This window comes from Bombina bombina, chromosome 7, assembly GCF_027579735.1.
Source record: "Bombina bombina isolate aBomBom1 chromosome 7, aBomBom1.pri, whole genome shotgun sequence".
NCBI classification, from domain to species: domain Eukaryota; kingdom Metazoa; phylum Chordata; class Amphibia; order Anura; family Bombinatoridae; genus Bombina; species Bombina bombina.
In genome coordinates, this window is record NC_069505.1 from 579,180,243 (window position 1) to 579,202,175 (window position 21,933).

The following is a 21,933-nucleotide window of genomic DNA, read 5'->3' on the forward strand; positions in this document are numbered from 1 at the left end:
AGGCCTCTTGCACTCTGCATATATCTAATGCCTCTGCTGTTCTACAGTTATGTGCTGCACAAAGCACTCTGAATGTCTTTATAATTGCTGACAATATGCAGGTCTACTGCTGACAATATGCAGGTCTACTGCTGACAATATGCAGGTCTACTGCTGACAATATGCAGGTCTACTGCTGACAATATGCAGGTCTACTGCTGACAATATGCAGGTCTACTGCTGACAACATGCAGGTCTACTGCTGACAACATGCAGGTCTACTGCTGACAACATGCAGGTCTACTGCTGACAACATGCAGGTCTACTGCTGACAACGTGCAGGTCTACTGCTGACAACGTGCAGGTCTACTGCTGACAACGTGCAGGTCTACTGCTGACAACGTGCAGGTCTACTGCTGACAATATGCAGGTCTACTGCTGACAATATGCAGGTCTACTGCTGACAATATGCAGGTCTACTGCTGACAATATGCAGGTCTACTGCTGACAATATGCAGGTCTACTGCTGACAATATGCTTGTCTACTGCTGACAATATGCAGGTCTAGTGCTGACAATATGCAGGTCTAGTGCTGACAATATGCAGGTCTAGTGCTGACAATATGCAGGTCTACTGCTGACAATATGCAGGTCTACTGCTGACAATATGCAGGTCTACTGCTGACAACATGCAGGTCTACTGCTGACAACATGCAGGTCTACTGCTGACAATATGCAGGTCTACTGCTGACAATATGCAGGTCTACTGCTGACAATATTAGACCTGCATATTGTCAGTAGTAGACCTGCATATTGTCAGTAGTAGACCTGCATATTGTCAGCAGTAGACCTGCATATTGTCAGCAGTAGATCTGCATATTGTCAGCAGTAGATCTGCATATTGTCAGCATATTGTCTACTGCTGACAATATGCAGGTCTACTGCTGACAATATGCAGGTCTACTGCTGACAATATGCAGGTCTACTGCTGACAATATGCAGGTCTACTGCTGACAATATGTAGGTCTACTGCTGACAATATGCAGGTCTACTGCTGACAATATGCAGGTCTACTGCTGACAATATGCAGGTCTACTGTTGACAATATGCAGGTCTACTGCTGACAATATGCAGGTCTACTGTTGACAATATGCAGGTCTACTGTTGACAATATGCAGGTCTACTGCTGACAATATTAGACCTGCATATTGTCAGTAGTAGACCTGCATATTGTCAGCAGTAGACCTGCATATTGTCAGCAGTATCTAACATCCTGGTCTCTAGTACTTTATGCAACCTGCAGGTGTCTAGTAACAGATGGTCCTGCAACTCATATGAAAATAAACTTCTGCAGCCCTTTCCTATCACCTCATATATGTAGATGGCACTTTTGCAGCCCATCACCTTATGTATAGATGTCCCTACTGCAGCCCCTCCTCATCACCTTATATACATATCTCTTCATATACAGATTGCCCTTCTGCAGACCCTCATCATCAAATTACCCCCCTTTCATGACCCAGGCATCTCTAGAGTACGTTATATAGTCAGAAATGTAATATTATAAGATGTTCTTACTTTTCAGCCTCACTCACTGAGCACTCCTGCAGCAGCACGCCCCCGTCATAAATATGAGATTATGATAATACTACAATTCCCAGAATACTTTGCAATTGGTTACGCCAATCAGTAATGAAAGACAGGCCTTTCCTTTAAAAAAAAAAACAATAACAAGTACTTCTAAATCTTCTGCGCTCTTTGTGTAGTTAAGACAGTATTAGTTAATAGAATAATATATATATATATTCTAATGTTTATGTACTTTTTAAAACTGATGTGACGTCACGCCAAGCGTTTGGTAAAACAAAGATGGCGGATTACGCTACACATTTGCTAGTTTTTGTTTGTTGTGGCCATTATGACGTCATATTTATTCGACAGCTGGGCTGTCAGAATCCGGAAGTATTTTAATAACATAGCGCCTCGGGTGTGAGTAGTTACTATGTATCCATCATTACTATGGAGATTTATGATTATTATTTATATTTTTGTGTCTTTGGTGACAGGAATTATTAAGAATTTCCGATGATATTCATTTCTATCCAGTGGCTATTCTGGGGTGTAATTAGACTGGGATAAAAGCTACATATGTAGTTGTGCTTCTGGGGTTGTATTGAGATGTTATAGGGGGTGGGGGTGATGTGGTGTGAAGCCATCGGTAATATGACAGGGCTGTGAAGTCACTATACTGGTCAGGGGCTGGTAGTCATTGTCACAAGAGGGACATACCAACATCATTGTCACACCACTCAGCCTTCACTTTTGTGCATGTGCCACCTTCTCTGTACACTGCAGTGCTTGTGCCACCTTCTCTGTGCAGTTCTCTACATGGGCAACCTGCCCTCTGCAGTGCATATGCCACATCCCCTCTGCAGTACATGTCACCTTCCCTCTGTACTGCAGTACATGTCACCTTCCCTCTGTACTGCAGTACATGTCACCTTCCCTCTGTACTGCAGTGCATATACCACATTCCCTCTGTACTGCAGTTCATGTGTCACCTTCCCTCTGTACTGCAGTTCATGTGTCACCTTCCCTCTGTACTGCAGTGCATATACCAAATCCCCTCTGTACTGCAGTGCATCGTGGCCGGACTTTTGTCCGACGGACATTTGGCAGACGGACATTTGGCCGAAACACAAGTGGCTGTCAGATAACAGTCCTGCCACAAGATAGATAGATTTGATAGATAGATAGATACATAGATTAGATATATAGATCAATAGATGCAATAGATACATTTGATAGATTAGATAGATAGATTTGATAGATAAATAGATAGATTTGATAGATAGATAATTTCCCAGACAGAGAATTACAAGACGTGCCTCTGGGACCCATGGTAAGGTTCCCAGAGGCAGTTGCGGCGCCCGAGGCTCTGATTAGAACAGAGCACTCTGGAACGCATCTGCCCTCGGCCGTCATCGGAACATTCTTTAGCTTTCTGTCTGTCGGCCAAATGTCCGTCTGCCAAATGTCTGTCTGCCAAATGTCTTTTTGCATTTTGTCAGAGCACCGCAGTGCATATACCACATCCCCTCTGTACTGCAGTGCATATACCACATCCCCTCTGTACTGCAGTGCATATACCACATCCCCTCTGTACTGAAGTTCATGTGTCACGTCACCTTCCCTCTGTACTGCAGTGCATATACCACATCCCCTCTGACTGCAGTGCATATACCACATTCCCTCTGTACTGCAGTGCATATACCACATCCCCTCTGTATTGCAGTGCATATACCACATCCCCTCTGTATTGCAGTGCATATACCACATCCCCTCTGTATTGCAGTGCATATACCACATCCCCTCTGACTGCAGTGCATATACCACATTCCCTCTGTATTGCAGTGCATATACCACATTCCCTCTGTACTACAGTTCATGTGTCACCTTCCCTCTGTACTGCAGTTCATGTGTCACCTTCCCTCTGTACTGCAGTGCATATACCACATTCCCTCTGTACTGCAGTTCATGTGTCACCTTCCCTCTGTACTGCAGTGCATATACCACACCCCCTCTGTACTGCAGTGCATATACCACATCCCCTCTGACTGCAGTGCATATACCACATTCCCTCTGTACTGCAGTTCATGTGTCACCTTCCCTCTGTATTGCAGTGCATATACCACATCCCCTCTGTATTGCAGTGCATATACCACATCCCCTCTGACTGCAGTGCATATACCACATTCCCTCTGTATTGCAGTGCATATACCACATTCCCTCTGTATTGCAGGGCATATACCACATTCCCTCTGTATTGCAGTGCATATACCACATTCCCTCTGTACTACAGTTCATGTGTCACCTTCCCTCTGTACTGCAGTTCATGTGTCACCTTCCCTCTGACTGCAGTGCATATACCACATCCCCTCTGTACTGCAGTGCATGTGTCACCTTCCCTCTGACTGCAGTGCATATACCACATTCCCTCTGTACTGCAGTGCATGTGTCACCTTCCCTCTGACTGCAGTGCATATACCACTTCCCCTCTGTACTGCAGTGCATGTATCACATCCCCTCTGTACTGCAGTGCATATACCACATCCCCTCTGTACTGCAGTGCATATACCACATTCCCTCTGTACTGCAGTGCATGTGTCACCTTCACTCTGACTGCAGTGCATATACCACATCCCCTCTGTACTGCAGTGCATATACCACATCCCCTATGTACTGCAGTGCAGCTGTCACCTTCCCTCTGTACTGCAGTGCATATACTACAGCCCCTCTGTACTGCAGTGCATATACCACATCCCCTATGTACTGCAGTGCAGCTGTCACCTTCCCTCTGTACTGCAGTGCATATACTACATCCCCTCTGTACTGCAGTGCATATACTACATCCCCTCTGTACTGCAGTGCATATACCACATCCCCTCTGTACTGCAGTGCATATGCCACCTCCCTCTGTATAATGAACTACATGCTTCAGTATAACAGTGGCATGAAGGGGATAGTAGTTTCCAAGTGTGGGCCAGTCAGAATGTGGCTCTGTGTGTAGTTCTCTAACAACCCCTGCCACGTGCTGGCCCTAAGGGAATGAGAGAGTGCTTGGCTAGGCAGTGAAGCAGCAGTGGTGCACCTCTGCAATAGGGCTCAATAGAAAAACAAAACAATGAACTCTTCTTTGCACTGCGCCTTCTGTATCTGTGCTGACCCTGATTTCATAACAGAAAGCAGCACTGGGGCATTTGCACTGCAGGAGCCACCCTCACTGTGCACTGTGTTTTATGTGCCACCTGGTCCGTGCACTCCTATGTAGGCACCCATCCAATTGTGCTTCTTTGCCTGCTAATAAAATGAACCAGAGCTGCCTACCCTGCACCTAGAACCTTATAACCAGTCTCCAGTATGCCATCAGTTTATCATCTATCCCACTCATCAGATGCAGCATGAGAAACAGTAGGATATCATTATATGTGGAATGTCATATGATTTACACACTCTGGACACCAAAGCTTGCCTGGATAAGTGATAAGTTAAAGCTGTTTTTATGATTTTGAAACTAGGAGCAAGGGAACATGGAGGTCAGTGATACTTTTCCATCAGCATGAAAACAATACAATTTATTTGTGGCAGGAACATATATTTTTTTAAACATTGACATAGTATTATATATTTTAAAATTCCCCTTTTTTTTATGGAACAAAAAGAAAACTATAATTTGATTTGTACAATATACAGAACTGATATCTCTTTTTATCACTGATAAAGCTGTCTTTTAGCCCGTGTGAGTTATTTAATCAGTTCTTCATTCTTAATGGGGCATGAAACCCCAAATGTTTCTTTCGTTATTCAGATAGCGTGGTATTTTTTGTTGAAAAGCAGGGAAGTAAGCTCAGGAGCGTGCACGTGTCTGAAACACTATATAGCAGCAGTTTTGCAAAAATGTTATCCATTTGCATGAGCACTAGAGGGCAGCACTATTTCCTGTCATGTAGTACTAATGTTATACATTAGCAAGAGCACTAGATGGCAGCACTATTTCCTGTCATGTAGTACTAATGTTATACATTAGCAAGAGCACTAGATGGCAGCACTATTTCCTGTAATGTAGTACTAATGTTATACATTAGCAACAGCACTAGAGGGCAGCACTATTTCCTGTCATGTAGTACTAATGTTATACATTAGCAAGAGCACTAGATGGCAGCACTATTTCCTGTCATGTAGTAGTAATGTTATACATTAGCAAGAGCGCTAGATGGCAGCCCTATTTCCTGTTATGTAGTAGTAATGTTATACATTAGCAAGAGCACTAGAGGGCAGCACTATTTACTGTTATGTAGTACTAATGTTATACATTAGCAAGAGCACTAGATGGCAGCACTATTTCCTGTCATGTAGTACTAATGTTATACATTAGCAAGAGCACTAGATGGCAGCACTATTTCCTGTCATGTAGTAGTAATGTTATACATTAGCAAGAGCACTAGAGGGCAGCACTATTTCCTGTCATGCAGTACTAATGTTATACATTAGCAAGAGCACTAGAGGGCAGCACTATTTCCTGTCATGTAGTACTAATGTTATACATTAGCAAGAGCACTAGATGGCAGCACTATTTCCTGTCATGTAGTACTAATGTTATACATTAGCAAGAGCACTAGATGGCAGCACTATTTCCTGTCATGTAGTAGTAATGTTATACATTAGCAAGAGCACTAGAGGGCAGCACTATTTCCTGTCATGCAGTACTAATGTTATACATTAGCAAGAGCACTAGAGGGCAGCACTATTTCCTGTCATGTAGTACTAATGTTATACATTAGCAAGAGCACTAGATGGCAGCACTATTTCCTGTCATGTAGTACTAATGTTATACATTAGCAAGAGCACTAGAGGGCAGCACTATTTCCTGTCATGTAGTACTAATGTTATACATTAGCAAGAGCACTAGATGGCAGCACTATTTACTGTTATGTAGTACTAATGTTATACATTAGCAAGAGCACTAGAGGGCAGCACTATTTCCTGTCATGTAGTATTAATGTTATAAATTAGCAAGAGCGCTAGATGGCAGCACTATTTCCTGTCATGTAGTACTAATGTTATACATTTGCAAGAGCACTAGATGGCAGCACTATTTACTATTATGTAGTACTAATGTTATACATTAGCAAGAGCACTAGATGGCAGCACTATTTCCTGTCATGTAGTACTAATGTTATACATTAGCAAGATCACTAGATGACAGCACTATTTCCTGTCATGTAGTACTAATATTATACATTAGCAAGATCACTAGATGGCAGCACTATTTCCTGTCATGTATTACTAATGTTATACATTAGCAAGAGCACTAGATGGCAGCACTATTTCCTGTCATGTAGTACTAATGTTATACATTAGCAAGAGCACTAGAGGGCAGCACTATTTCCTGTCATGTAGTACTAATGTTATACATTAGCAAGAGCACTAGAGGGCAGCACTATTTCCTGTCATGTAGTACTAATGTTATACATTAGCAAGAGCACTAGATTGCAGCACTATTTCCTGTCATGTAGTACTAATGTTATACATTAGCAAGAGCACTAGAGGGCAGCATTATTTCCTGTCATGTAGTACTAAAGTTATGCATTAGCAAGAGCACTAGATGGCAGCACTATTTCCTGTCATGTAGTACTAATGTTATACATTAGCAAGAGCACTAGAGGGCAGCACTATTTCCTGTCATGTAGTACTAATGTTATACATTAGCAAGAGCACTAGATGGCAGCACTATTTCCTGTCATGTAGTACTAATGTTATACATTAGCAAGAGCACTAGATGGCAGCACTATATCCTGTCATGTAGTACTAATGTTATACATTAGCATGAGCACTTGGTGGCAGCACTATTTCCTGTCATGTAGTGCTAATGTTATACATTAGCATGAGCACTAGATGGCAGCACTATTTCCTGTCATGTAGTGCTAATGTTATACATTAGCAAGAGCACTAGATGGCAGCACTATTTCCTGTTATGTAGTACTAATGTTATACATTAGCAAGAGCACTAGAGGGCAGCACTATTTCCTATCATGTAGTACTAATGTTATACATTAGCAAGAGCACTAGATGGCAGCACTATTTCCTGTCATGTAGTACTAATGTTATACATTAGCATGAGCACTAGATGGCAGCACTATTTCCTGTTATGTAGTACTAATGTTATACATTAGCAAGAGCACTAGATGGCAGCACTATTTCCTTTCATGTAGTACTAATGTTATACATTAGCAAGAGCACTAGAGGGCAGCACTATTTCCTGTCATGTAGTACTAATTTTATACATTAGCAAGAGCACTAGATGGCAGCACTATTTCCTGTCATGTAGTACTAATGTTATACTTTAGCATGAGCACTAGATGGCAGCACTATTTCCTGTCATGTAGTACTAATGTTATACATTAGCATGAGCACTAGATGGCAGCACTATTTCCTGTCATGTAGTGCTAATGTTATACATTAGCAAGAGCACTAGATGGCAGCACTATTTCCTGTTATGTAGTACTAATGTTATACATTAGCAAGAGCACTAGATGGCAGCACTATTTCCTGTCATGTAGTACTAATGTTATACATTAGCAAGAGCACTAGATGGCAGCACTATTTCCTGTCATGTAGTACTAATGTTACACATTAGCAAGAGCACTAGATGGCAGCACTATTTCCTTTCATGTAGTGCTAATGTTATACATTAGCAAGAGCACTAGAGGGCAGCACTATTTCCTGTCATGTAGTACTAATGTTATACATTAGCAAGAGCATTAGATAGCAGCACTATTTCCTGTCATGTAGTACTAATGTTATACATTAGCAAGAGCATTAGATAGCAGCACTATTTCCTGTCATGTAGTGCTAATGTTATACATTAGCAAGAGCATTAGATGGCAGCACTATTTCCTGTCATGTAGTGCTAATGTTATACATTAGCAAGAGCATTAGATAGCAGCACTATTTTCTGTCATGTAGTACTAATGTTATACATTAGCAAGAGCACTAGATGGCAGCACTATTTCCCGTCATGTAGTACTAATGTTATACATTAACAAGAGCACTAGATGGCAGCACTATTTCCTGTCATGTAGTACTAATGTTATACATTAGCAAGAGCACTAGATGGCAGCACTATTTCCTGTCATGTAGTACTAATGTTATACATTAGCAAGAGCACTAGATGGCAGCACTATTTCCTGTCATGTAGTACTAATGTTATACATTAGCAAGAGCACTAGATGGCAGCACTATTTCCTGTCACGTAGTACTAATGTTATACATTAGCAAGAGCACTAGAGGGCAGCACTATTTCCTGTAATGTAGCACTAATGTTATACATTAGCAAGAGCACTAGAGGGCAGCACTATTTCCTGTCATGTAATACTAATGTTATACATTAGCAAGAGCACTAGATGGCAGCACTATTTCCTGTCATGTAGTTACCAGACACCTACCTACGTATCTCTTCATCAAAGAATAACATGGGAACAAATAGAAGTCACTTAATACTTTTTTTTAATTGTATGCTTTGTCCAAATCTCAAAAAACATGTTTGTGTTCAATATCCCTTTAATGATTACACCAGCATGTCTCTATATCATTTATATAATATACTTCTTTTTTTTTTGAGCCATGCAAAGTTTTTTTTTAAAGTTATATGTAGAATTATTTAAACGATAAACTCTAGTGATAAAATTCCAAAACTGTGGCTACCAGGATTTGCCAAGTCATGGTTTAAAGTGATGGGGAATCCTAGCTTTTGTGAAACGCTAGGATTTAGCAGTGCAACAAATAAAGGGGACTTTCAGTCATGAAGTATAAAATATTTCATGCTGAAAGTTCCTTTATTTGTCTATACCGAGCTGAGCGCCTCAGGCTGCCCGCAGCAGAGCACTATTTTTTCAATCAGGTGACGTTTCCACCTCTTAGCCAATAGCCATGTGGCCCAGCTGGTATTATGCAGGATAGCTAGCACGCTAGTGGCTAAGATCACCTCACTGAAAAATAGTGTTCTGCCGTAGGCGGCATGAGGCCCTCAGCACGGCCTACGCTGCAGACAAATCAGAGAGGTGCTTTTTTCATGATAGAATTTTAAACAACTATCAAATTTACTCTTATTATCATTTTGTTATCAATTTGCTTCATTCTCTTGGTATACTTTGTTAAAGGATCAGAATTGCACTACTGGGAGCTAGCTGAACACTTTAGTGAGCCAGTGACACAAGGCATATATGTGCAGCCACCAATCAGCAGCTAACCTATGTATGCTTTTCAACAAAGGATTCCAAGAGAACAAAACAAATTTGATAATAGAAATAAATTAGAAAGTGGTTTAAAACTGCATGTTATATCTGAATCATGTCCCTTTAAGTACTGGTGGTGCATAAGCAATGTGTCTACCTCTCATAGTGTTTAGGAAGTGATACCCAAATCTGTCTGTTTTTAGGTTCCTGTTTTTAGGTGCCAATAAAGCACCAGAATTAATTCTAGGAATATTTCACATATATTTTCGTCTGTTGAACGAGATAATGTCTGAGAAGACCCAGAACCAAACAGCAGATCTGAACAATGAGCATGCAGGTAAGGAATAATATTAGGTCCCTTTGTTTTATTCGTCACAAGATGCCTTTACAGCTAAGGAATCTTCAAAGCACAAAATACAGTGAATAGGTTTTCTTCCTTCGTTGTTTCAGAATGTTCAGCTACATTTGATTTATTTGTGGTATTGGATTATTGGACCAGTAACCACAGAAATATTTTGATGTTCCTTTAAATAGTCTCATTGAATTACAAATTAAAAAAAAAAAACATACTGATTAAAAAGCAGTGATTACATATGTTTAACCCCTTAAAGGGATACTGAACCCAATTTTTTTTATTTCGTGATTCAGATAGAGCATGCAATTTTAAGCAACTTTCTAATTTACTCCTATTATAAAATTCTCTTTGTTCTCTTGGTATTTTTATTTGAAAAGCAGGAATGTAAGCTTACGATCCGGACCATTTTTGGTTAAGCACCCTGGATAGCATTTAGCCACCAATCAGCAAGCTCTACCCAGGTGCTGAACCAAAGATGGGCTGGCTCATAAGCTTACATTCCTGCTTTTCAAATAATGATTCCAAGAAAACGAAGAAAAATTGATAATAGGAGTAAATTAGAAAGTTGCTTAAAATTGCATGCTCTATCTGAATCATGATAGAAAATATTTGAGTTCAGTGTCCCATTAACGACTGACGTACCCATAGTGTGTTCTTTAAGGGGTTTACTAGCTTAGCCTTGCCGACAGTGGCAGAACTGCACTAATACTGCATGCTTCACTTCCAGAGGCATCCAGATATAGCTCGGTCTTGCCTACATCAGCAAAACCTGTGCTATTTCCGAGGCCAGATAAGGGGGTATGTGAACGACTGGCCGACGTAAAGGGTACATTAGTGATTGTTAAGCGGTTAAATATTCTTCATGAAAAGGTTAAAGGGACATGGGACACTTTGATATAATTATTGTAGTAGGAAACAAATAAGCAAACTTTGCAATATTTATATAAACGGAGAGATTTGCTAAACATTGATACACTTTAATCATTCTAATAGATTCAAGGGGATATTCCAGTTAAAGCTTAAAGGGTCAATTTACTGTAAGCATTGACTTACCTTAATGTTTTTCCAACTACCTTTTATACCAGCAAAGTATAAATGAGCGAAACGTTTTTCCTTTAGGTTTATTTTTGTTTATAAAATAGCTGTTTTTGTTCATTGGCACTACTCCCCATTACAATGGGCTGAGCTTGCAGGGAAATCAGATTGACTTATTTTATCACTTTCTATACACACACATGCTTCCTTATCCTTGTCTGTATACCAAAGACCAATACTTAGAGAGAACAATTGAAAATGAACATTTTATTACTTATCTCTGCTATACCCCACTGATAGTTTCATTTCTCCTGTTGGCTATGTTTACACAGCTTTTTTTGTCTGACAAACTTCCTAGATTTTTCTCGGCTGGGGTAGTGCAAATCTTACCAAAAGCAGCAAGACTGAGCTATTAGTGCTGTGCAGTGCAGAAATAAGCGCTATGGAGGCCACCCCAGGCAAGTGATCACAGGGACAGGGTGCCCCAGTGATCACATGCCTGTCAGCGGGAAGCCTCCATTACATAAGACTGAAATCAGTGTGTATCTTATGCCACAACTGGATGCCTCCATTACATGAGACTGAAATCAGTGTGTATCTTATGCCGCAACTGGATGCCTCCATTACATGAGACTGAAATCAGTGTGTATCTTATGCCGCTTCTGGATGCCTCCATTACATGAGACTGAGATCAGTGTGTATCTTATGCCGCTACTGGATGCCTCCATTACATGAGATTGAGATCAGTGTGTATCTTATGCCACTACTGGATGCCTCCATTACATGAGACTGAGATCACTGTGTATCTTATGCCACTGCTGGATGCCTCCATTAAATGAGACTGAGATCACTGTGTATCTTATGCCGCTGCTGGGTGCCTCCATTACATGAGACTGAGATCAGTGTGTATCGTATGCCGCTACTGGATGCCTCCATTACATGAGACTGAGATCAGTGTGCATCTTATGCCGCTACTGGATGCCTCCATTACATGAGACTGAGATCAATGTGTATCTTATGCCGCTGCTGGGTGCCTCCATTACATGAGACTGAGATCAGTGTGTATCTTATGCCGCTGCTGGATGCCTCCATTACATGAAACTGAGATCAGTGTGTATCTTCTGCTGCTACTGGATGCCCCCATTACATGAGACTGAGATTAGTGTGTATCTTATGCCGCTACTGAATGCCTCCATTACATGAGACTGAGATCAGTGTGTATCTTATGCCACTGCTGGATGCCTCTGTAGATGAGACTGAGATCAGTGTGTATCTTATGTCTCTGCTGGATGCCTCCATTACATGAGACTAAGATCAGTGTGTATCTTATGCCGCTGCTGGATGCCTCTGTACATGAGACTGAGATCAGTGTGTATCTTATGCCGCTGCTGGATGCCTCTGTACATGAGACTGAGATCAGTGTGTATCTTATGCCTTTTCTGGATGCCTCCATTACATGAGACTGAGATCAGTGTGAATCTTATGCCGCTGCTGTATGCTTCCATTACATGAGACTAAGATCAGTGTGTATCTTATGCTGCTACTGGATACCTCCATTACATGAGACTGAGATCAGTGTGTATCTTATGCTGCTGCTGGATGCCTCCATTACATGAAACTGAGATCAGTGTGTATCTTCTGCTGCTACTGGATGCCCCCATTACATGAGACTGAGATCAGTGTGTATCTTATGCCGCTACTGGATGCCTCCATTACATAAGACTGAGATCAGTTTGTATCTTATGCTGCTGCTGGATGCCTCTGTAGATGAGACTGAGATCAGTGTGTATCTTATGTCTCTGCTGGATGCCTCCATTACATGAGACTAAGATCAGTGTGTATCTTATGCCGCTGCTGGATGCCTCTGTACATGAGACTGAGATCAGTGTGTATCTTATGCTGCTGCTGGATGCCTCTGTACATGAGACTGAGATCAGTGTGTATCTTATGCCTCTGCTGGATGCCTCCATTACATGAGACTGAGATCAGTGTGTATCTTATGCCGCTGCTGGATGCTTCCATTACATGAGACTAAAATCAGTGTGTATCTTATGCTGCTACTGGATGCCTCCATTACATGAGACTGAGATCAGTGTGTATCGTAAGCCGCTACTGGATGCCTCCATTACATGAGACTGAGATCAGTGTGCATCTTATGCCGCTACTGGATGCCTCCATTACATGAGACTGAGATCAGTGTGTATCTTATGCCGCTGCTGGATGCCTCCATTACATGAAACTGAGATCAGTGTGTATCTTCTGCTGCTACTGGATGCCCCCATTACATGAGACTGAGATCAGTGTGTATCTTATGCCGCTACTGGATGCCTCCATTACATGAGACTGAGATCAGTGTGTATCTTATGCCGCTGCTGGATGCCTCTGTAGATGAGACTGAAATCAGTGTGTATCTTATGTCTCTGCTGGATGCCTCCATTACATGAAACTGAGATCAGTGTGTATCTTCTGCTGCTACTGGATGCCCCCATTACATGAGACTGAGATCAGTGTGTATCTTATGCCGCTACTGGATGCCTCCATTACATGAGACTGAGATCAGTGTGTATCTTATGCTGCTGCTGGATGCCTCTGTAGATGAGACTGAGATCAGTGTGTATCTTATGTCTCTGCTGGATGCCTCCATTACATGAGACTAAGATCAGTGTGTATCTTATGCCGCTGCTGGATGCCTCTGTACATGAGACTGAGATCAGTGTGTATCTTATGCTGCTGCTGGATGCCTCTGTACATGAGACTGAGATCAGTGTGTATCTTATGCCTCTGCTGGATGCCTCCATTACATGAGACTGAGATCAGTGTGTATCTTATGCCGCTGCTGGATGCTTCCATTATATGAGACTAAGATCAGTGTGTATCTTATGCTGCTGCTGGATGCCTCCATTACATGAGACTGAGATCAGTGTGTATCTTATGCCACTACTGGATGCCTCCATTACATGAGACTCAGATCAGTGTGTATCTTATGCCGCTGCTGGATGCCTCTGTACATGAGACTGAGATCAGTGTGTATCTTATGCCTCTGCTGGATGCCTCCATTACATGAGACTGAGATCAGTGTGTATCTTATGCCGCTGCTGGATGCTTCCATTACATGAGACTAAGATCAGTGTGTATCTTATGCTGCTACTGGATGCCTCCATTACATGAGACTGAGATCAGTGTGTATCTTATGCCGCTACTGGATGCCTCCATTACATGAGACTGAGATCAGTGTGTATCTTATGCCGCTGCTGGATGCCTCTGTACATGAGACTGAGATCAGTGTGTATCTTATGCCTCTGCTGGATGCCTCCATTATATGAGACTGAGATCAGTGTGTATCTTATGCCGTTGCTGGATGCCTCCATTACATGAAACTGAGATCAGTGTGTATCTTATGCCGCTTCTGGATGCCTCCATTACATGAGAATGAGATCAGTGCTGGATGCCTGTTCGTCTCTCTTTCTCTTTCTTTTCTTTAATGCTTCTCTCTTCGTCTTTCTCTTTTTCTCTCTCTCTCTCTTTCTCTGTTCCTCCTTTTCCGTCTCCTTTTCTCTCTATTTACTTCTTTTACTGTTGCTGGATGCCTCTGACTCTTTTTCTTTCTTTTCTTTCACTCTCACTTTTCTCTCTCGTATTTCTTTCTCTCTTCATTTTTCTATCTTTCTTTCCCTCTTTCGCTTTACTTTCTTTCTCCTTTTTCTTTCTTTTCTCTCTCTCTCTTTCTCTCCCACTTTCTTTTTCACTCTTCCTCTCTTTCTCTCTCTTTAATTTATTTCTCTTTTTTCTTTATTTTTCTGTCTCTCTCTCTCCTTCTTTCTTATACTATTTTTTCCAATCTCTCTCTTTTTTCTTTCTCTCTCTCGTTTTCTTTTTTTTTATTTCCCTTTCTATCTCTCTTTCTCATTCTCTTCCTAACAGGCAAGATTTTCGGGATATCTGAACTGGAGCACGTGAAATAATCAGCTGATTAGTAAACATGTTTAATAACCTCTCACCCAAGGTAATCCTGAAAATCTGCCCTGTTAAGGAGTCCTGCGGACTAATTGATGAAAACCCCTGATTTAGGTGCATTTTCTGCTGAACAGTACAGTCATTTTTTGTGTTATATTTTTAGTTTTTGAGACTCAAACAAATAGTTTATATTCAGTTGCATCATGTGCTGCAAACAACTTACAAACATCTGTTTGATATTCACAATATACAGGCAGTGTGACTGTTAATGCTTCAGGTTCCAAACAAGAAGAACTATATGTGAGTGATCATATGAAGACAGAGGAAGTTCCTATAAATACTGCAAAAGGTGCACAATAAATTCTAAACAAAGGAAAGATCCTTTCCTTCCATGACTCAGATACAACACACAATTTTAAAGAACTTTCCAATTTACTTATATTATCAAATTTGCTTCATTATCTTGGTATCCTTTGTTGAAAGAGTAGTAGCTAGGAGCTAGCTGCACACATCAGGTGAGCCAATGACAAAAGGCATATATGTTTAGCCACCAATCAGCAGCTATCTCCCAGTTCCTGATCCTACCTTAGATATGCTTTTCCACAAAGGATACAAAGTGAACAAGGCAAAATAGACGTAAACTGGAAAGTTGTTTCAAATTGCATGCTGTATCTGAATCATGAAAGTTTTGTTGTAGACTTTACTGTCCCTTTAAAGACAATATTAAAGAGACATAAACGTCAAAATGAAATTATCATGATTCAGATAGGGTGAGCGATTTAAAACAAACGCTTCATTTTATTGTAAAATCTACCTCTTTTTTGGTATCCTTTGTTGAAATGCAGCTCCTTACCATGTGGACGTACTAAGGTAGTCTCAGGAGTGTGCATGTCTCTTGAGCACAGTATGTATAACATTGTTACAAACCTTGTTGCAAATACTGTTGCCATATAGCTCTCAAGTCACATGCACTTAAAGGGACATAATACTCATATGCTAAATAACTTGAAACTGATGCAGTATAACTGTAAAAAGCTGACAGGAAAATATCACCTGAGCATCTCTATGTAAAAAAGGAAGATATTTTACCTCACAATCTCCTCAGCTCAGCAGAGTAAGTTCTGTGTAAAAAGTTATACTCAACTGCTCCCAGCTGCAGGTAAAAAAATTAAAAAAAATGAAGAAATGAACAGCAGCCAATCAGCATCAGCAGTGCTAAGGTCATGAACTTTTACTGTGAACTCATGAGATTTGACTTGACTCTCATGAGATTTCATTGTAAACTTCCTTTACCTGATTGGTGAAATAATATGAGAGTTCACGAGGCTCATCCTTTCAGCTGTCCCAGGACAGACACACTAAAATGCTGCTTAGAAATCCTTTACAATGGGAGGTGGCTACTGAGGAACTTTTGAGGTAAAATATCTTTCTTTTTTACATAGAGATGTTCAGGAGATATTTTCTAGTCAGCTTTTTACAGCTATGCAGCATCACTTTCAAGTGTTTAAACATTTGGGTATTATGGCCCTTTAAAGTACGTTTCAACAAAATATACCAAGAGAAAGAGGTGGATTTGATTAAAAACAGCAAATTGGAATAATTTATTTGTATTTATTGTTTTTTACTTTAAAGGGATGGTGTGCTAGCTGTAAGTAGTGTCTAATTATTCTAGTCTAAGTTGGCAAATCACATTTTATATATCTAATTTAGACCCTGGTGGGACTGAGACTTTTTTAAATTATTAATAAATAAAAAAGAAAATATAATTTCACTTCCACTGAGTTGATGAGAGTTTACTTTCCTATGTTTCATTATAGAGGGTTGTATGGCTTGTGATTGGTTGTTACACCCACAACATCATTTTTTTTATTTTTAAAAAGAAAAAAAACCTTTGCGAGGCCACGTGAGTAAGAAATCTCCATCACACAGGAGTCTAAATTCATACACTTATAATGCACTATAATTGTTTCTAGAATAAATGTGCACTAACAAGTTTAATATAATTGGGAAAAAAAATATATAGGTTTAGAGCAGTTTTCAAACCTGTTCTCAGGCCTCCCTAACAGGCCAGATTTTGAGGATATCTGAACTATAGCACAGGTGAACCAATCAGCTGATTAGTAAATGGTTATTTTACCTGCTCTCATCCAGGCCTGAAAACCTGGCCTGTTGATGAGGCCTGAGGACAGGTTTGAAAACCAGTGGTTTAGAGCCTTTTTAATGATACCAACTTGTCTGTAATGTTACAATGCATTGTGAAATATACTCATTATCTCAACACATGTGTTACCAACAGAAGGAACCATGGGAAACACAGAGCAATCTGACAAGACATCATCAAGTGCGACAGCAGGAAGTAACATTCGATTCCAGAGCAATAAAGAGGGAACAATAGAAGCAAATGCCTCTATAGAATCAGCATTTTTTGAGAACGGAAATCTCTCATCTGCTTTAGCTTCCAGTCAGTCTGGACAGAACACCTGTGTTTTAAAGGAGAAACGTGTCAATGATTGCACCAGTGCAACTATCCCACACTGTGGGATTCAGATCTGCAAAATTGTATATTTAGAGGATCCCACAAAATCACATACTAGGGAAAAACATTTTAAACCTGAGATGATTGATGAACAACATTTAGCCTCTAAAGAAAAAAAGCCATTTGTTTGCACTATTTGTGAGAGAACTTTCACTGGAAAATCTCAACTAAATAGACACCAGAGAACTCATACAGAGGAAAGGGTGTATACTTGCTCTGAATGTGGCAAATGCTTCTCTCACAAACCTAGTCTGCTCTACCACTATAAAACGCACACGGATGAAAAACCGTATATTTGTCAGATCTGTGGGAAGGGATTTAATGATAGCTCAAGTCTGATCGCCCATCGGAGAACTCATACAGGAGAAAAGCCGTATGTTTGTCCCGATTGTGGGAAAGGCTTCACGCAGAAGTCAAGTCTGGTTAGTCACCATAGAACCCATACAGGAGAAAAGCCATTTGTGTGTCAGCAATGTGGTAAAGGCTTCTGTCAAAGATCAGGACTAGCGGTTCATCTGAGAACTCACACAGGAGAGAAACCTTATTCTTGTTCTGATTGTGGGAAAAGCTTCTCGCAGATGTCAAGTCTTCTTCATCACAACAGAACACATACAGGAGACAAGCCGTATGTCTGCCCTGAGTGTGGTAAAGGCTTCACCCAGAAATCAGCACTAGTCATCCATCATAGGTTACATACAGGAGAGAGGCCATATGTTTGTCTTACATGTGGGAAAGATTTTTATGACAAGTCGCAACTGGTTAGACACCATAAAAGTCATTTGGGAGAGGAACTTAGCAATTCTTAGCAATTGGTTTGTAGCTATTAATATGTCATATGATAGGAAGAACTAAAACAAAGGGTAGGTATGTATTTAGGGGCATTAACCTATTAAGCACCATCTGTACATTTATATGTCTTGCATAGCCATGTTGATGTGTATAAATGTCTAGTCCGGGGGGGGTTCAACTTTGGCACTCCAGAGGTTTTGGTACTACATTTCCCATGATGCTTAGATTAAAGTTCCTGAGCATCATGGGAAATGTAGTTCCTAAACCTCTGGCTAAGCAAAATGGGAAATGTAATTCCAAAACCTCTGGAGTGCCAAAGTTGATCACCTCTGGTCTAGACGTCTAAAGATATAGGCTGTTTCTCAAAGCCCAGGCCATCTATCACTGTTTGTTGCCCCAACCCCCTGAACCCGTGAGGTATGTTGTTACAAATACAGTGAGTCAAAGACTGAATCTTTGATGTCCAAAATACCCCTAATTATTAAGTGGTTCTCCTTTATTCATTTTTATTTATTTTTAAAAACAAATTACATTCAACTCTATATTTCTATGATCCATATGAAACCACACTATGTAATTGGAAATAAACACCATGTAATTATAACATTTATTCTACAGTCTTTCAATAAATTAGCAAAAAGAATCTGGAGGTTATTAGAACGGATTGGAATCTGGGTAGTGAATGTTCTGCAGGAAATAACAACAAATAATGTCTCAGCACTGAAATTAGATTACATTTTTTTAAATCAAGTCTCCAATACTATCTTAACGATGTATACAACTGATATATTTATGCTATTTTTTTGTGTGTATTATTTTCAAGTGGTCTGTACAAAATATCCTATACGACTTTTTATTAAAATATGATGTTACAATATATACCTTCTCTCATTAATAATTTTTTAATACTGAATTTACATGATTTTTTTTTTATATATCCACATACTTTTTTATCACTTCAATGTGTATATATATGCCCCAAAGGGAATTTAATGGTTTACTGTCTGTAATAAAAATGTACAATATATTAAGTGTGTGTGACGCCATATGTAATAAAAGATATTTATTTTTTAACATAATTAAAGCTATCACAAAATGAGCATTATAGCTTGTTTCACTAAAAATAAAAAATATATCCTGATGTGTTTCAATCTCCAAGGATCATCTTCATCGGTATCACTGACACTCTAATTTAGAGTTGTACAAAAATTCATAATGCCAAAAAAAGACCATGGACTGTGGCATTCGGCTAATACTGGATTTCTTAGGAAATAAGGTGCAACATGTTAGTAATGATATAAAGTTTGCCAATGAGATGATATAAAATCCTTTTCAAGATTCTAAAAGGTCAGATTTTGATAAACAAGAGGCATTCCCTGCATTTCTGGTTTTAAAGGAGAGACAAACCCAGTGCAATATAGCACCGCATGACATAAAGAGTTCTGATGCATTTATACTTTGTGCTTTGTATTTTATATTACTTTAGACTTCAAATTAAGTTTTATTACATTTCAACTTTGTACTGTTTTGTATTTTAATGCATATAAATTTTCCATACAGCAGTGTATTTAGGATTGTAAATTTACAAATTTGAATTATGCTTTGACAGTTGTAGCCTAGGAATGTTGGGGTAGACCTAAATAAAATTAATATTTTCCCAACATTTGTAACACATATATCCGAGAGTCATCTACTGTCAGAACATCAATATTTAATCTAATTATGGTTATTAGTAATTAATCAATTATAATTTATGACTCCTCCTAGAATTGATATATATATATATATATATATATATGGGTTACCCAAATGTGGGTGTGTTTTTCCTGTATTTAGAGCTGGTCAAATCCTATATGGAGTTGGTGATTTCCTAATCTTCACAGAGGTCCAATACTATTTCGATTATAATTTTTGGCTTACTTAGCCTATTCAGACAGACCTACAATCTAACAGTCTTACTTCTAATTACAAGGGGAGGATTAGTTTCATTTTAGCAACATATGAAACTAACTTCCTTAAAATATAAATGCGGATATAATTTGCATCTTGACTTTATTTAAAATCTTCATTCTGGTTGACCTTTTCCTGACACCTGGTCTCATCTGTGGACAATAACGCTGGGTTAATCAGGAGTGGTAATAAATTGCCAGTTTTTTCATGGTTTGCTAAGGTTATTTGTTTACCTGATTTTTACCAGCTGTCCTGAGAAGTGTAAGTACAAAGTACAAGTTTCTATTGTTAAAGGAATCGTTTAGTCAAAATTAAACTTCAGCACCTGGGTAGCACTTTCTGATTGGTGTCTAAATATATCCACCAATCAGCAAGCGCTACCCAAGTGCTGAACCAAAAGTAGCCTGGCACTTAAAGTGAAGGTAAATTTTGATGAATGAAAGTCCGTTTTTAAAAAATACAAATAAAACAGAGGCTTTTTCATTCATCAAAGTTTAGAAAGCAGCCGTTTTGTTTAAAAACGTACCTCTCTCCTCTTCACAGCCAGAGCAGCTTCCCCCTCCCGGAAGATCCTCTCTTCACACGTCAGCAATGACTAATCCAGCTTCCTCCAATCACGGCATGGCCTCAGGAAATTACTCCCCTGGGGGGAAAGCTGTGATTGGAGGAAGCCGGATTAGTGCCCCGGATGAAAGTGCCTCTGTTTTAATAATATTTTTAAAAACTGGGCTTTCATTCATCAAAGTTTACCTTGACTTTAAGCTTACATTCAAATAAAGATACAAATAGAACTAAGAAAAATTGATAATAGGAGTAAATTAGAAAGTTGCTTAAAATTGTATGTTCTATCTAAATCATGAAAGTTAAATTTTGACTAGACTATTTCTTTAAAGGGACACTGAACCCAAAATGTTTCTTTTGTGATTCAGATAGAACATGCAATTTTAAGCAACTTTCTAATTTACTCCTATTATCAATGTTTCTTCGTTCTCTTGCTATCTTTATATAAAAAAGAAGGCATCTAAGCTTTTTTCTTGATTCAGCACTCTGGACAGCAGTTTTTGATTGGTGGATGAATTTATCCACCAATCAGCAAGGACAACCTAGGTTGTTCACCAAAAATGGGCCGGCATCTAAACTTGTAAAAAAAAGATTTATACAGACTGTGCAAATGGTGAGGGTATTCTTGCTTTTCCTCCAAAATCCACAATACTAGGTAAAACAAGAGGGGGAAAGTTTGCAAAATCTGAAAGCGCCTATGCGGCTAATACCCACAAAAATAAAGAGCAGAAAATTATAGTATAAATAAAAGCTTTTTATTATTATATTATAAGACTATATATCCTTTTATGGCAGAATCTTAAAAATAGTAAAACTAGTAGGTATTGGATTATTTTCTATATTATATTATTCAATTGCTCTATTGCCCAAAATAATATCCGTGGTTGGCCAACCGGATAATAATAATGTTACTGTTAGCAACGATGTTCAGTAATATAGACTCATTGAAAATGTAACAATTTCTAAACTAGTATCAAATTC

At 39.4% G+C, this 21,933-nt stretch overlaps 2 protein-coding genes across 4 annotated transcripts in view; one reads left to right on the forward strand and one right to left on the reverse strand.

The window, feature by feature from the left end:
- Positions 1–1,597, reverse strand: part of LOC128667115 (oocyte zinc finger protein XlCOF8.4) — a 28,378-nt gene extending 26,781 nt beyond the window's left edge. Inside the window, exon 1 of the mRNA XM_053722025.1 lies at positions 1,557–1,597. The gene's annotated coding sequence lies outside the window, so the exon portion shown is untranslated. The remainder of the gene's footprint in view (positions 1–1,556) is intronic.
- Positions 1,598–1,865: 268 nt separating this feature from the next.
- On the forward strand, positions 1,866–19,320 carry LOC128667119 (zinc finger protein 239). 3 transcript variants are annotated; one of them, XM_053722028.1, is made up of 3 exons: positions 1,866–1,967; positions 9,976–10,109; positions 17,413–19,320. In XM_053722028.1, the coding sequence occupies exons 1-3, from the start codon at positions 1,897–1,899 to the stop codon at positions 18,456–18,458; spliced, it is 1,251 nt and encodes a 416-aa protein (XP_053578003.1). In that variant the 5' UTR covers positions 1,866–1,896; the 3' UTR covers positions 18,459–19,320. The 3 variants fall into 3 exon arrangements, with proteins under 3 accessions (XP_053578003.1, XP_053578005.1, XP_053578006.1); XM_053722031.1 differs by lacking the exon at positions 1,866–1,967 and adding an exon at positions 15,084–15,165 and having other exon boundaries at positions 9,982–10,109; XM_053722030.1 differs by lacking the exon at positions 9,976–10,109 and having other exon boundaries at positions 1,920–1,967.
- Positions 19,321–21,933: the final 2,613 nt, after the last annotated feature.

Bases quoted from the DNA above. Each gene is read 5' to 3' on its own strand.
- LOC128667119 (XM_053722028.1), top strand. From the start codon at position 1,897: ATGACGTCATATTTATTCGACAGCTGGGCTGTCAGAATCCGGAAGTAT. The intron at 1,968-9,975 runs GTGAGTAGTTAC...GTCTGTTTTTAG, and splicing joins AATAACATAGCGCCTCGGGT to GTTCCTGTTTTTAGGTGCCA. The intron at 10,110-17,412 runs GTAAGGAATAAT...TGTTACCAACAG, and splicing joins TCTGAACAATGAGCATGCAG to AAGGAACCATGGGAAACACA.